Genomic DNA, 15,986 nt, shown 5'->3' with positions numbered 1-15,986 from the left:
CCAGTAAAACAAAACCAAGAGTGGCACCTCGGGACAAGTTCTGATGGTGCCAAGATGCGAGCAACGCTTCCTCTACAGAAACTCTCAGCCAGAAAGGGGCAACTAGCTTCCAGTCTGCCTTGGTAACAACTAAAAAAAAAAAAATCCTTAAAAAAAAAAAAAAATACATTGAAGTATTTTAAGTGACTGGTACTGCTGACTCCCAGAGATAATTGATAGCGTCCTGTTCTTACTGCGCTGTCCCTCTCAGCACTGCAGAGCAAGTAATTTGTTAAATATTATACTACCTTTTAACACATTTGCAATCCCCTGCAAGAGACGTCCATCTGAACCCTACTGACATGAACAAGCTGTTTTCCATCTAAAAGATACCATGAGTTTCTTGGGAAAATATGCTCTTCCCATATATGTTAGAGCAGCCAGTTGCCCAGCGTCTATCAATAGCTTAATAATCGCGGCGCGGTTTATAACTGTGTCCTGACTAAACAACCTTCCTTACACCAAGCCCAACCGAAACGAACCGCTGCTTACCCCGGGCAAGGCTGGGCGTAATCGGCTAAGGGCTGCGGATGCTCCTTCCTTTCTGCCCCCGTGGGGTCCACGACGATGAGCGCCTGGGGCAGGCTCCTCTCGTCCTGCAGCGCTGCCGACATGGAGTCCACCGAGCAGTTACTCACTATGCTGGAGCGGGAGGAAATCTCGCTGTGACTGGAATCCGAGAAGTTATCGGATTTGGTGGAAGGTATGAGGGCATAGCCTGAGGGAGAAAGAGCAGCTTTTAGTCAAAGAGCAATTTTAGTTCACTAGGTACAACAGTGAAGTACTAACGCACATATTTCAACAAGGATATTTAAAACAACAACAACAACAAAAATAAAAAGCAACAAAAACAATCCCCCCCATTCTTAAACAGATCAGTCCGCTCAAGTTTTTATGGTACTAAAGCTTTTAGCACCAGTCAGCATCTAGCACTGTAATAAATTAAGGCAATCAGGTGACACCAATAACCTAGCTGGACCTGCACAGCTATCCAAACCATAACGCTAAACCAGCACTAACAGGATCTGCAGTGGGTGGACAAATTAGGTCCAATCCTGCAAGCGCTGAGTCCCATAATATAAGTGCAATGCATTTCCCACAGTTTCCTCTGCCCTACTGGTGTGCGAGAGAGTCTGTAAAAGATTTTGGCAGCGGATGAGGAGATGCTGACTAAGGTAGAAGCGAGCTGTTAGAGCTCGGGGACAAGCCATATGGTCCAGTTCAGGTTTATTGTTTGTTCCAAAATTAACAAATCTGGAAGCAAAAGCAGGAGGAACTTTGGCAGGAGCTGGACCCCACTACGGCATTACTTCCACAGAAGGAAAACGGCTAAAGACCTCACCAAAATACGTAAGCACTGCACTTTTTCTGCTTGGCTTACCCTTGCCCTCAAATAACTTATCTCAAACACAAGTAGCATATAAAGCCCCATACATCCAACGCATAAGAGACTACTCTAGAAGAGATTTCCATAGGCTCTGGCTAGGCATATCCTACCTAGACTTTTGCTGGCATAGCTGCTTCGATTCAGCATGCAAAACTACCTGTCCCTAGACGTGTCTTTAATATGGACAATATTATATCAATAACTTGCTTTAGCCCTTTACTTTGCTCACCTTAGAGAAGCAGGGAAAGAATTGAAATGAATTAAGCTTGGCAAAGTGCATCTTTGCCGCTACGAGGGCGCCCACCCTCTGAAGCCCTTGCAGGTTCAGTTACTGGTCTCCCTCCCTCTGCTGTACTCAGAGTATCACTGTCTATGTCCTTTCGTTCTTCACTCCTCTCTGAGGCTTGAATGTGCTCTGCTTCCCTTTTTGCTGTAAAAGCTGTTCTTTCCCTGAAGAAGGGCTTGTAATTCAGGAAGGTTGCAAGGCTCTCCTCCACCAAATTGTCTCATCGGCCTCCTGCATCCTAAATTCAGACTGCTCAGACTTCAGGATGCCTGCAGTATTTATCTCTCTGGATACATCCACACACCATCTTACGGGAAGACCCAAGCTCATTGCGTCGTGCCATCAGCGCGAGTACGTGTGCACGGTGGTCAGCCCTGCAAACGTTTCACATCGTGCTAAGCTGCTCGCCCAGCTCCCGGCTCGGAGCTGGTTTGCACCCTGTCCCCGGGCAGCGGCAGCAGCAGCGCGAGGCCCCGTCCGCCGGCAGCACTGCGGGTGCACGTACCCACCAGGCTTTTCCCGCAGGAGCCTGGAATAACGGCACACCCGGGCTTGACGCTGCCTGGCAAACGCTCCTAGAATCCAGACTAGTTTAGTCACCCCAAACGTGATCATACATTGTTGTATTTCTCACCACGCTCGTTTTCGTGTTAGTCTTAAGTTCTTTTTAGTTCTAGATACGGCTTTGGCCAGTTAAGAGGAAAATTCACGACGACATTACGCAAAGGATTTTAATTCATCTTCCCACGCCGCAAGGCCCCAGAAAACAAATGGCAGCCTGGCAGGGAACTGTTAAATTCAAGTGATCCCGTCTGACCTGAGAGGCATTACATTGCCTTTTCAAGTTGTTCCTTTCTTGCCGTGGCAATAAATGTTGTCTGATGGGATGTTACAGGGCGATTAAACCCGAGCTCTCTCTTTGCACAAAATAAGGCCTGAAAAATGGTTCTGAGCACAGAAATGATCCACTTTACTCTGGGAGAGCCCCTGGCACGTGTCCCTACCAGGCTGGCTTGCAGGGGTCTTCTTGAGCAGCACGTGGCATTAGTGAAACCGGCAGCCAGCGCACAAGTGGAGAAAGGGCAGCCCGTTTGCTGCCCACGACGTGGTTGCTCTTCCCTGCAGGAAAGACCCTGGAACGTGCATTAGCCGTTGGCATCACAGCCTGAGACTCGCTGAGCCTCGCTCGCGTCCCAGGTCAACGGACTTCTACAAATCTCTCCCTAGGTCAGGGGGAAATTCTTTTACAAGGCACAGATGAGCACTATTCTTAAGCACAAAGTTGGCTGCTGATGTTTCCTTCTACTTTAAGTAATGATATGGTTGAACTAGCCCAAAGATGCGCACTACAAGAGATCACGATATAATTTTAAGTGCATTATATCATCTTTTTTTTTTGTCCTTTTTTTTTGTCCTATTTATTTTGTCCTAATTTATTTAAATGAAAGAATATCATTAGACAACTATCAACAGGTCTCTTAAATTTTTTTTGTTTACATTTTGCCTAAAAGAACTATTTGACCTATTAATTGTGGGTTGTTCCTATTAGGCAGACTGAAGGCAATAAATCTTGGATTAATTATTTTTTCTTTAAATTTAATTTTTTTCTTTTTCCTTAAAGTTCCCACTGTGTTTCTCTATACCAAATGCATTGCATCTCAGGAAAAATATATCCCTGCCTGCAGTGGGAGATAAGACTGACATATCTTACATTACATGCATAAAAATACAAAATTAGAACCTTTATTTGAAAACACTGGATCAATAGCTGCTTCATTTATAGTGGAACGAGAGCCTGGCATTAATCAAAGCCTTGTTGCCTTTCTTTACAGGAGACCATATTAATACATAATTGATGCACAGTCCTCAGATAAGTCTTTTTTCCTAAATTCCTTCCAATCACTCAACTTCTCACTTTATTTCTACCTACATGTGCCTTTGAGCTGGACTGTGATATATTTACTTCAAGATCAGGTGAAAATGTGAAATGACTAGGCTTTGTAAAAAAACAATTTTAGTGATACATACAAATCAGTACAAAAACTGATGCCATTAAGTCCAGAAAAAAAATACAAAGATCATATAACACGGCATCTGGAGCCATGGTATCCATGTCACTGAGCATATAGCTTGTAATTTGAGAAACTTCACTGTTTTTTAAGCTTGATTATGGCTGCAAGATTTTTGACACCAATGAGTGTTAAAAATTATAAATTTTATCAAACTAAAGAACTGACAACCCTTAATTAAAAACCTTAATACCGCATATTCCTTATTTTGTCTAACAGACTCCTAAAAATTAAAACAACGGTACTACAGTAAGAAATGTTCTCACAGTGCATCTTTTAAGATGCTCTTCATCAACAACCTCAAAGACTTTGAGACCAAAAGACTGATCTTTGTTAGAGAGATTAGCACTATCTGAAAACTGGACTTATTAAATCATGGCAAAGGTATACAGACTAAATGTTAATCTTAGCTTGGCTGAAGAGCAGAACAGATGTGGCCAACAGAGAAGAAAATGCAAACATACACACAAAACCCACCAACACCGGCAGTGGGCATTTGGTTTACATCACACTGCAAATTCTGTGGATGATCAAAAATAGCACCATAGTTAAGGTATAGGAAAGGATGCTTGAAGTTACTGCGGTACCATCCTAAGGCTGTTTCATTAGCATCTGCAAAGCACTAAGTAACAGAACTTTCACAGTACCTCTTCCTCGATTTTCTAATCTTGACATTACAAGTATTTTCCTTACTGCACTGTAAGGGTGATTTATTATGACCAACTGACGCAAATATCTCCTACTTTTGAAAATATGAATGGAAGAGAGGTACATTAAACAGCTTAAAACATGTTTTAATGAATCTGTATGTAAATAAATAATGCTAACATAACTTAGATTATACCAGTATATCCGATACAAAATGGATATCGGTCTTTCCACTAAAAAGACATCAAATAGTCTTCCTCCTTCTTCTAGGCCTCCTCAGTAGACAGCAAAATGTCAGTAGATTGCTGTTGCCACAGATACTTGCTGTACTCAGAGTATCACTGTCTATGTCCTTTCGTTCTTCACTCCTCTCTGAGGCTTGAATGTGCTCTGCTTCCCTTTTTGCTGTAAAAGCTGTTCTTTCCCTGGAGAAGCTTCTTTCCCTAAGTCTTCCAAACAGGGATCCCTTCTTTCTCCTGTGCTCACGCTCAAGTTCTGCCTTTTCGCTCAAATCCTTGCTTTCTCCCTTTTCACTTATGCCAGAACTGCCTCTTGTTTTGACAATCATCTCCTGAATTTTCTTTTGCAAATAAGCCCCACCTATTCCATAGCTGCGCTGTCCACTGTTCTTGTTGCTGGCTTCGCTGGCAAGGGACGAGGAAGACCCAGACAGATTCATCTGACTGCAGTTATCAGACCTCTGGATGTTACCAACTGCAATAAAGTATACACATGCAGATCTTGATAAATAACGCAAGACAAATAACAGTAAAAATAATGTGTTGATTTTAAAACTTTTTTCTTCAATCGTATTTGCATATAGATTTAGTAAAACGTGTTCATGCCTAAAATTATGTATTTCAGCTGTCTGTGAAGCACCTAACTTTAGTTCAATGAGTTGTTAGCACTACACAACAGGATACCAATTACCTTAATGAAATTAGATCAGTGCTAAAATATGCTAAAAGCAAGTTGAATTAATGAAATAATCCACAAAGAAACAAAATATTATTTTCTTAGAACCAGATGAAAGTCAACAAAAATAACATATTTGCTTAAAGAAAAAAAAAAAAAGGCAGTGATTCTCAATAACCTCTGTGGAACTAGTTCTGGCAATCTGAGTAATCTAATTTTTTATACATATACTGTGTCTAAGTAAAATAAGTGACATTCTCCTAAAGGAAGCAGCATCTTGTGACGGCAGAAGTGGATTCACATGAGACCTGACAAGCTTGATCTCCCACTGAAAAAGGTGAGAGGATGCAGTAGGTCGCCATGCCGTGCCATGCCAATCCAGCGGCTTTGGGACGTCAGTGAGTCGGAAAGCAGCACAGAGGAGGGAGAAATGCCTTACGCTGTTCAACACTGACCACGCTGGCTGACTATAGGGTGGTGTTAAGAGATTTCAAATGAACTCCCATCCAAGCTTGGCTAATGATGAAATGATGCTGGTCTTTCGAGATGAAGGTATCAAAAATAAAGGGATTTTCAGGGTATCATGAGAGACAGGGATGTATACAAAGCCCTGTACACAAGAACAAAAAATATGAATAGTGACTCCAGGATTTGGAAGGGTGCATTACTCCTGTACCTACCAAAACTGTTCTGTAGAACTATGACAGTATTTTCTCTTCAGCTCCAATTACAGCAGATTTGCACATAGACATCAAAACCCCACAGTTTGATTTAAATTATTTTTGGTGAGAGAAAGGGGTTATTCAAAGCATCGTGCTAGGCCCATAGTCATAATAAAATATATTAAAACATTAAAAAAAAGTGTAACATAAAACTATAATAGGATTAGGGATGGAAGTAGCAGATTTCCAGAATGATGAATTTAATGACAGACTTCTGATTTGCTTTGACTTGTGTATGCTAAACATTTGCAAAACCAAGTGAGTGAAGGAGAGTACCTAAGCTGGACTTAAGTAGCCACCTACATCTGAATTGATATGCTGGTGGGCATCAAAGCACTTAAGACCTATCAGGAATTCTGCCAGAAGCACTTAAGCAATTTTTAAGAACACAATTATTGTACTTTTTACAGAACAGGTAACTTTTAAGGCTGAAAAACATAAATACATTGGAAAACAATGTCTATCAGCAATTCACAGAAAGTCGTGATGCTTCTCGACATGAGGGTTCTAAAGTATTATTTCTCAGAGTACATTTAATTACCAACAAATATTTCTGCCGCTGTCCACCCTGGTTTTGGCCCAGCACAGATGGATGGTCCCTCAGATGGGTTCTTACACTGGGGTTTGTAACCATTCACTGCAGCACACGTACCTTTGCGGGGAGAGCCCTGAGGAGAAGCAGGCGGGCTGGAGTGCAAAGAAGATGCCATAGACACAGTGTCATCTGTTTGTTTCTTAGTACTTACTTCCTCAGACAAACTTAATGACTTCTGTGGGGAGCCTGTACCTGTGAAAAGGGCAGAATCATTTACTACGTATTATTCTTCTTTCAAGCTAGTGGCTGCTGATGCTGCTACTGTTGGTTGCTCAGTGATATCTGAAATGTGTTGAAACATCCAGGTCATAACTGGAACCATTACAACAGAAACACTAGTCAGTGTTTTGGCAAAGGTCTAAAAGTGGTATGAAGTATGAAGCTTGGAGGAAATCCTCACCCACAACACTGTTGGGGCAGTGTTAAAGAACTAATTGCATCATAGCAAATAAAAGTTCAAGAGAAGAATATCTTCTGAATCAGGAGTGGTCAGATCAGTACTTAAGGGCACTATATAGCACTCAGCAAATTTAGCAAAACCAGTATAGCACTGTACTTAGCAAAACTGTTAATTTGGTATTTCTTGTTCACTGTTGGACCATGTTGCATGTGCATGGTAAAGAATTCGAGTTCCTGATAGGTTGGTTAGATTAATACTTAACACACAGGAAAGAACAAATACCTCTCAGCAGTAGCATCACAAATAAAACTTCTGGAACGTATCAAGTTAGAGAGACTTTTGAGAGGAGACTTGAACTAAATCATAAGACTTTTCAACTGCAAACATTATGCTAATGTATATGCTGCAATATGGTGTTTTCTGAAACTATTTTAGTGAATATTGATGCTCAATGTATCATAGAATCATTCCATATCATTTATGAACTGCAACTAACCTTTTAACATTTAAAACCATTGTAGCTTTCAAATGATATAGCAGTTATGCAAATAGGTCAAAAGTATTTTAATACTAAATACTGCTTTGCAACTGGTAAATTTAGAAACAAAAAGCTGATGTTCACTGGGAGCAACTAACAACATTGACACATATGCTGCTCCATGTGACAACGATGTTATTATAATGGTGTTACAAAGCTTAAAGCGCTAAATGACTGTTATATGTTTCAAGGATTTCACCATAATATATTATACTTCATTTTGTCATGAAATTATATAAGCAATATTTTCTGCTCAGTTTGTGCAAGATCCATTTAGAATGCAGAAATATGCAGCAAAGGCTTAACACTGTATATCTACATTTTGAAGAGGTCAGATGATAGGATCACTTTAGCTAGACTCATTCAGAAAAAAGACACATCCGTACACTTTTCAGGTATATACCAGAAAACAACCACTGTCGCAGAAAGCGACAAGTTACAATTAATCGCCTATGAAACTAAAGCAAGTGACTGTATTTACAGACAGCACCTTGCAATTAGCTGTTTTAAGAAAATGTATCAAATACTTAGTTGTGCAAACAGCAGAGTAAATTACATGCTCTCTTGAAACACACAGTAATGTGATTCAGCTATTTTTAAGCGAGAACATAAATGAAGCCTTGAACTGTGAAGCTAACTTTGATGCCTGCATAACAATATCTCCAATAACCCACCCAGCTCCTCTCTCTAATTTCTTGAGCTCTCCATGGCTGAACTGCAGATACTCACTGAACGTGACATGCTCCTTCGTCAGTCCCTTTTTCCTGCTGGGGTATAAATTCACAGACGGAACCTGAAGTACTTGACTCATTCTGTTTTGTTGATGCTGATGGGCTTTAGTGGTTTGGCCAATTGATCTCATAGGCACTGGAGACATTTCTGAGGATTTCGCCCCTCTTCTCTCACTTAAATTCTTTGTCACTGTTATGGAAAAACTGGATATAAATATTTTGTACTACAAATTACAGTATTATTACAATCATTCTCAGCACAATCATCCAGACAAAAGTAGCCATGGTATTAAGCAGATAAAACATTCAAAATGACTTCTATTCCAAGCATTCCTACCTTGTTACACTGAAGAGGTAGTGACGTGAAGTGACACAAAAAACCCACACCTAAGTGCTTTAAAGTGTCATAGAAGTACTTTATCCAAAGACACAAATCACATGATTTATTTCCACCACAATTAGATTCTATACTTTGCACCCTATGTACAAACATCTAAAGATGTAACAGCATCTCTTTCAAAAATACGTACTGCCACATAAGGGAAAAGAAAAGCTCGTTTTGCAGCTGGCAATCCTTTCACTAGATGGCACAATTGACTTGCAACAGAGGACACTGAATTTCTACTTTAATTACAGAGCAATTAAACTGTTTGTGGAGTTAAGGCCATCTGACTTCTCCTTAAATTACCGTGGAAATACGTGGATTGCAGAATACCTGCTCCTTGCTCTTTCTGCAAGCAAAGCTAGGAGAATCGTGGTACTGAGATAAGAGATTAGGAAGCTGTACCTCCTACTTTTCTGAATGAGCAAAAAAATTATCTACATAAAAACTCTGCAAAACCATGCAACAAGCTTCCTGATTCAAAAGGTACTCAGTCAAAATTTAAGTATCAGACTGTAGGCAAACCCACCGAGTGCAAAGGAACCCCCCCCCCTCGGAGCAGTTCTGTGCTCCGACTCCACCGGAGCAGAGACTGCAGAGAGGCTGGCGCTTCCCTTGCTTCCCTTCGTTTCTGCCAGCTCAGCAAACCCAGTGCTCTCGCTTCAACTCAATTGATCAACCAGATCAATTACATGCTCCACACTTTTTTTCAGCCTTTAAAAAATAGGTATTTTAATATTATACCACTCTTCTATATTTATTTGTGTGTCCATTTAACCCTGTCTCCTTTTTTAAAGCTAAAAAAAATAATAAAGTACTTGATTTGCTTAGATACATGGAGTTAAAGTCAGTATATATTCCTGATTTTTTTTTTTTTTTTTTTTTTTTTTTTTTTTTTACACCCAAATATCTATGGCTAGCACCGTACAAACATTATTTATAACGTGGACATATGATTTATTTAAAAGAATTGAAAAACTGCCTCATAACATTTATGTTTCTCTCCTGGGCATAGTATGGCCATCTGTTATGTTTACACACAAATCATCTACCAAAAAGTAATCTTTCCATGCTTTAATTTATTGTTTCTACAGGATAAAAAAAGAACAAAAATAAAACACAACGGTGGTACCTCTAAGCGGAAGCACTCTCTGCTATTACGGATCCGGCTGAACACAGCACAAGCAGACACACATAACGGTGTACGCTCTGCGCTGGCCCCTTCAGGGCTACCCGTGATTTCACACGGCCTCAGATGCACAGTCAATGTGAACACAGAGATTTTAACATTTTTAAAAAGGGAGTCAAGTATGGCCATTTCCAGGACTCCTATATCACTACTATTTAAAAAGAAAGTTAAAAAAGTTTGCGTGAAAAGCCACCTTGGGAAATAATAGGAATTCAGTGTTAACATTGAATAACGGGAAGTACTTAAAATTGTATCTTCAAGTCGTCACCTCCTACTTGTACTTTTAACTCATCTCCTTAATGGTCTTTGAGAACAGCAACAAAAAAATGTAGTATGCTGTGTTTGGACAACAGACAAGCATGAAATGTTATTTTGCTAGCAAGATTATTACTTTTCTCTTTTGAAACAGTCCTAACTACTTTTCAAGCACTTGGAAGTTTCTCATTATCAAAATCACATGCAATTACAATTTTTTAAGTAAGAATTTATTGAACTGTGTGAGACAGAAGAAACAGATCATATAATAGTACGTTTAGTTAGGCAGTTTCACAGGAGCTCAGTTTATGAAAAACTGTCCTGTTGGAGCCCTCAATTTTTGACTGTCGAGCCATGTCAATCCCATTCATCAGTACTGGCCTGACTTCCCCTTCTCAACAATCTTTTTTTATTCTAAGCTGTACTCCATTGCACTTTCTATATTGATTTTGTCTCTTTTCATTTGCTTGCTGTTCATACGGTAAATGTTACTTTTATCCTTCCTAATTCCGTACAAGGACAGCAGGGCAAGAACAGATCTAATGTACTATTGAATTTCCTTCCAGACTGATGAAAAGACATACAGTTTAAGAACTAAAGGTCAAAATAAAAAAAAAAAAACCTCACTCCAAAGTTTTGTGAGCTCAGCCAAGATTAGAGGATAAATGCTGGCTTGCTGAAACTGTATTAGTTCGTCTGTTAGTACATGAATTGACAAACAAGCTGCTTACTACAGTGATTTTTGTTGGAGAAGAGAAAGACCTTAAATACATGTTTCAAAGGAAGGAACAAGATTTTTAAAAGCTGTGTAGATTATGCCATCCTAACAGATCACTGTACTCACGAGTGCTATATGCAGGCTCACACTGAAGTGACAGTATCTGGATCTTTTCTTCATCTGTTTCTACATTCAGGTTGGACAAGTACTGCTTCACCTTCCTTGCCATCTGGGCATCCTCATACAGTTTCTTGGCGTTCAGAAGCGAGCTGCGTCGGGCACGTTTCTTGTGAGCGCCTCCCTGTACATCGAGCATGTTTGAGTTTGTGCTGCCCTGGCTCAGAGACCTATAAAAGAAAAGAGCAAATAAGTAAATTTTTAGTTCTCATCAGCAATGAGGAGCAAAAGTAGCATATGCTGAAGCAGATTAATACCAAAACTCTTCAGTTAGGGCTAGTACATGCTGATGCAAATGAGTTAAAGAAGATGAACAGCATTAAAACAACACTTGTCTTAAAATGTTCTGGTAAAATTGACAGCAGCATTTTGAGTCTAGGAAAGAATTGCTCATGAAAGTGTGGAACTAGCAAGAATGAGGCACAACGCTACGTAAACTCCCCCCCAGCTAGCTCTGCTAACGGATGTTAGTCTTGTTCTGCAAAACCCCTACTATTTCCACTGCAGACTGCAAGAGCAGACCAGCTCGCTAACTTTGGGTCTGTCGGTTTAAGCAATTCGCTACCACTGTATGTTCCAGGCTTACAGCAGTTGAGAACTGAGCACAGAAGTGAGTGACTAGTGTAATCCTCTTAGGATGCTGAGCTTCCGATAGTGCTTAAGTAAGAGAAAAACCTATGCTAAATATGCAAAGTACATTTTATTATGCACTCAATTCCTTTCTCCAATTAAGTAAAAACATCTACAAAAGATTAATTACTCAAAGCATCCCAAACACAGGTCAGGGAGACAGTGATAACATACATACGCTCAGACTTGTACAGATATGCATCTGTGAAAGAACATGACCTACGCTTTTGAATGCTCCTATTTTAAGCTGTCAGGTCTATCAGCAACTGACTCAAAAATAGATAAATCAAATTGTTTAACTTATACTAATTACCATCCATGACAGTCGTTCTTATTCTCCCTCATTTTAGTGCTCAATTAGCGACCAAAGGACTGATCTTGTGACCACATATACCCATCACCTCTGTTTTGACTGTCAAATTACCACAGATGCACTGGTCCTAATCAGTTTTTATTTTTTTGATAAATGAAGGTCATGGCATATATTACAAGAAAGTTCTGATGGAAAATTTCAGTAAGATTGCTTCAAGTTTTTTGTAAACATTCAAAGGAATAAATTTTAAAAAGCTAAATTCTGCATAAAAATATTTATCAAGATCTTGGATGTGTTTACAGAATCGCAAGCGGCACATAAACAATATCCAACAGAAGAACCATAATAGCTAGGAGTCAGAATTAAATTTATTGTTGGAGGAAGTTTATGGAATTGAGCACACTGAGCTTAAAAACTAAGGAGTGGAAAACAGCTACCTGCCATATTTACAAAGAAGTTTAATAAATTACAACAGACTCAGAGAAAAATATACACTTAGAAAGTGTGGCAGAATTGCATAGCTTAATTAAATAAAAACTAGCACTGCTATAGGCAAAGAGCAGCACATGGCATGACAGACTGTTCACACCCCCTCAAACAAGGGCACACTCGTATCTACTGTGGATAAGAACAAAGCTAATATCTATTATGTAATGAAATAAGATATTGCACTACATTTATTTTTAGTGATATAAAAATTTTACTTTTTAGGCACATGCCATTTCTTAAGTTTTGACTTAAATCAAGTCAATTTACATCAGTTACTTTTAAAAATAGTTTTCTCCTCACTTGACTGTGCTCCCAGTAGCCCCAAAGGCTAGAAGTCTCCAGCCACAGCACTGCCTTCCATGGTGCTTAGGCGGCAGGAAGCGCCGGCCCTGGAGGAGGCGGCTCCAGCGGGGTCCTGCGCTCGTCTCGGGGAAGCTACAGCGCGAGCGGCCGGTTAAGGACCACGTAATGCTGCTAATCAAGCTCGCAGCCACCAAGGGCACGGCCGTGTCGAGGAGCTGCCTCCAGGGACCAGCATCCACACGCGTTCGCTCCAGGTTGTCTAGCACAAGCCCCAACGCTTGTCTCCCTACGCTTCTGGGCTCGCTGTTTGCAGGGATAAATGCGTTCTCGGGGCTGAGGTGCCTGGAGAGTCTTTGCGGGTGAATCACGTCGCCGCACCAGACTTGCGAGGCGATTGCCTCAAAGCACCACGAGCGCTCCTGCCTCCACCGCGTTTCCGCTGCAGACACGCTAGAGCAGGGCTGGCCTTCGGCCCCGTGCCCTGGTATCCAAACAAGCATGGTTTGCAAGTGCGAAGGCACGCGGGCTCACGTACGCACATGACAGTGTTTGGGCAAAAACACACACAGGAATACATTAAATATGGCTACACTGTCATCTAATCACTGTCATTCGAAAGTATCAGTTAGCAATTTCATTAGCCAATCTTATTACGCTCGTTTGCGGTCATTCTGATCATCAGTCCCTGCACAATCAAAACTCCCAGGGAAGTCGGTGAGGATTTTGGTGTATGCCTACTGGCTTAAACTTTTCAGACACACGTTAAAAAGCAAATTATTTGTTTCCAAAAATAGCCTGTCTTCCAATATAACGGGTCATCAGTTTATTTTATTAAACCAAAATGGAAACAACTTATCTAATACACAAAAGCAACTCAAAATCTTTATAGCTGCAGTATGAAGTTGACTGTAAACCCCCTATTCCTGTTTTCCGAAAAATATGTATTGCAGGGTTAATAAAATGCATGCTGTATTTCAGATGCATGCACTAACAAGGAGGATGCAGTATGTTAAGAGTTGCATAATCTTTATTTATCTTAGTTGCATTCATCTCTACACTTACCCCAAACTTCTCCACCTCTTCTTCCTGTAAGCAAGAGCCATATACATTGAAGCATGTATTTGAACAGAAAAGCACAGGAAAAAAATAAAACAGTTGAGAGTCAGGAAGAAAGATGTAGACAGGAAAGAACAGAAAAGAAAAATTTTCTATACAGCAAAATTCTTCTCAAACAACACAATGCTTTAATGGAATGCAAGGGCAGGACTTGCTACAATAGTTCAACATGGAAGAACATCTATCAGTTTGTTTGTTTATTTATTTCATTTTTAAGTTCAACCTACAAATTTAAAAACCAAACTCATTTTTAATTTTCTCGTTAATTATTTCATATGTCAAATTTAACTTTGATGGAGTGAGCGAAAGCTTTTTAATTTATTCATATTGCAAAAATGGAATTAAATTAATTTATTCTATGCATTAGGATCACAGGACATGTATGAGAAATCATCATCAGTATTCAATTTTATGATGTTGTTTTCTCTTGATTGCTTGCTGGAAAACAAGCTGTTTGCTAAAAATATCCTGAAAAACTAGATGCCCTATATTAACTGGTAATGAACTTGTTAGCAAGTCTCATGTTACCACTAAAACGTCTTTTCTTGTTCATTTTTAGTCTTCAAAAAAGATTCTATTGGTAGTTCGTTGCACACAAACTGATAGATCAAACACCAGAGGCAATGACAATGAATATAAATGATGTGAAAACACAGAATGGTTTTCTTTTAATCTTTGGCACTATCTCTAATATTAGACGGCTAAGTATTTTATGTCAGCACGTACACTTCAAACTGATGTGGTCATTAAAATGTGTTCTGTAATTCTGAAAAATATACTAAAGGTGAGCTATTTATTCAGTATTAAATTCCTTTAGTGATTAGAGCTCACTAGGTCTTAAAGTGCAGAGGGTATCGGGGAAATGTATTTATAGAAAGATTTCATCTGAAAATGCCACAATTTCTGAAAAGCAATTAGAACTTATCAAATAATTAGCTTTACAATTTTATATTAAATAGGGAATTTTGCTCAGGTCAGATACAACAGTAGGAAGGCTAATCTCCACTTGAAAGCTGTCCTTTAAGCAACGTTTACAAGGGATCCGTTATTTCTGAGTCAAAGTAGAGCCTTTGCAGCGATTCCATGCAGGACGCGGCCTCGAGCCCCCGGGCAGCAGCTCCCTGTTGGAACGGGGCACCGAGGCTGCGAGCGCCTGGCATCCGGCTCGTCCGGGGAGAGGACGGCCAACACGATCCCTGTCGGCAGGGATCGAGAGGCATCGGGACCTTCACGGATACAACGGAGGAGCCGACGCTCTTATTCCAGCCGCTGGGAAGCGAACAGATGTGGGAAATTACTGAGTTCCGTTAAACGCAGTCTGGAGCGCCCGATTAGGAGTAACGGCGCTTTTATTCTGCAGTCTGCTAACAGGGAGCCTGATGATAGTACACGTGAGGGAGGACACAAAAAAGCCACAGCCGCAGCCCTCCAGCCTGAACGCACCACGCAGGATGTAGGTGGACTGAGCTGTGCTGGTCATGAATAAAAATAGGGGGAGGGGGGGTTTTGTCATTTTTTTTTCATGTTACCAGAGGTTGCTTTAAAAGCAACATTTCAGATTTATACAAGGGTGATCGAGGTTTTTATGTATGATTTTCCTCCAGCACTTACATCTCTCCTGAAACTCTAACACTAACATTTTAATTAGCAAAAATATGAAGTATTAAAGTTGGAGCCTATTTTTCTTTGATTTTTAAACCAACAAATTGGTTTAGTAGACATTAAAAGCAACTCTTGGAAGCATTGATGGTATTTCCATAATTTGACGAAGATTTCAGTTCTGATGGCAAACGTTAATGGTAAGTCACACAATGGAATATTAACATCTTTATGCACACACAGACCCAGATCCCGACCCGCTGTCGGACACCTCCAGCCCTACCGGCGTTTCACACTGCGCACCTTTGTCTGAACATCACGGCTGGATCCATGTTCGCCGAGGTCATCCTGATGACTTGGCGGATCTCTTTGGCAATCATTCGGAGTTTCTCAAAGTTTACCAGGCCATCCACTTTTGAATCATTTCCTGGATAATTTAAATATGTACCAAAAAGAAATAAGAAATACTTTTTTTTTTTTTTTTT

At 40.2% G+C, this 15,986-nt stretch overlaps 1 protein-coding gene across 6 annotated transcripts in view; it reads right to left on the bottom strand.

The window, feature by feature from the left end:
- The window catches only part of RAPGEF6 (Rap guanine nucleotide exchange factor 6), a 141,144-nt gene that overhangs the window by 12,115 nt on the left and 113,043 nt on the right, over positions 1 to 15,986 (bottom strand). For all 6 annotated transcript variants that reach the window (XM_026063114.1, XM_026063117.1, XM_026063116.1 and 3 more), the window contains 6 exons: positions 15,805 to 15,928; positions 11,001 to 11,221; positions 8,329 to 8,520; positions 6,719 to 6,853; positions 5,030 to 5,143; positions 532 to 757 (listed from right to left, as the gene is read on the bottom strand). In XM_026063114.1, the coding sequence (XP_025918899.1) occupies positions 532 to 757; positions 5,030 to 5,143; positions 6,719 to 6,853; positions 8,329 to 8,520; positions 11,001 to 11,221; positions 15,805 to 15,928 (1,012 nt within the window). The remainder of the gene's footprint in view (positions 1 to 531; positions 758 to 5,029; positions 5,144 to 6,718; positions 6,854 to 8,328; positions 8,521 to 11,000; positions 11,222 to 15,804; positions 15,929 to 15,986) is intronic.

Source organism: Apteryx rowi, unplaced genomic scaffold (assembly GCF_003343035.1).
Source record: "Apteryx rowi isolate R43461 unplaced genomic scaffold, aptRow1 scaffold_2, whole genome shotgun sequence".
Lineage (NCBI taxonomy): Eukaryota > Metazoa > Chordata > Aves > Apterygiformes > Apterygidae > Apteryx > Apteryx rowi.
The sequence above is the reverse complement of the archived record's forward strand: the minus strand, read 5'-3'. Positions and strand labels throughout refer to the sequence as shown.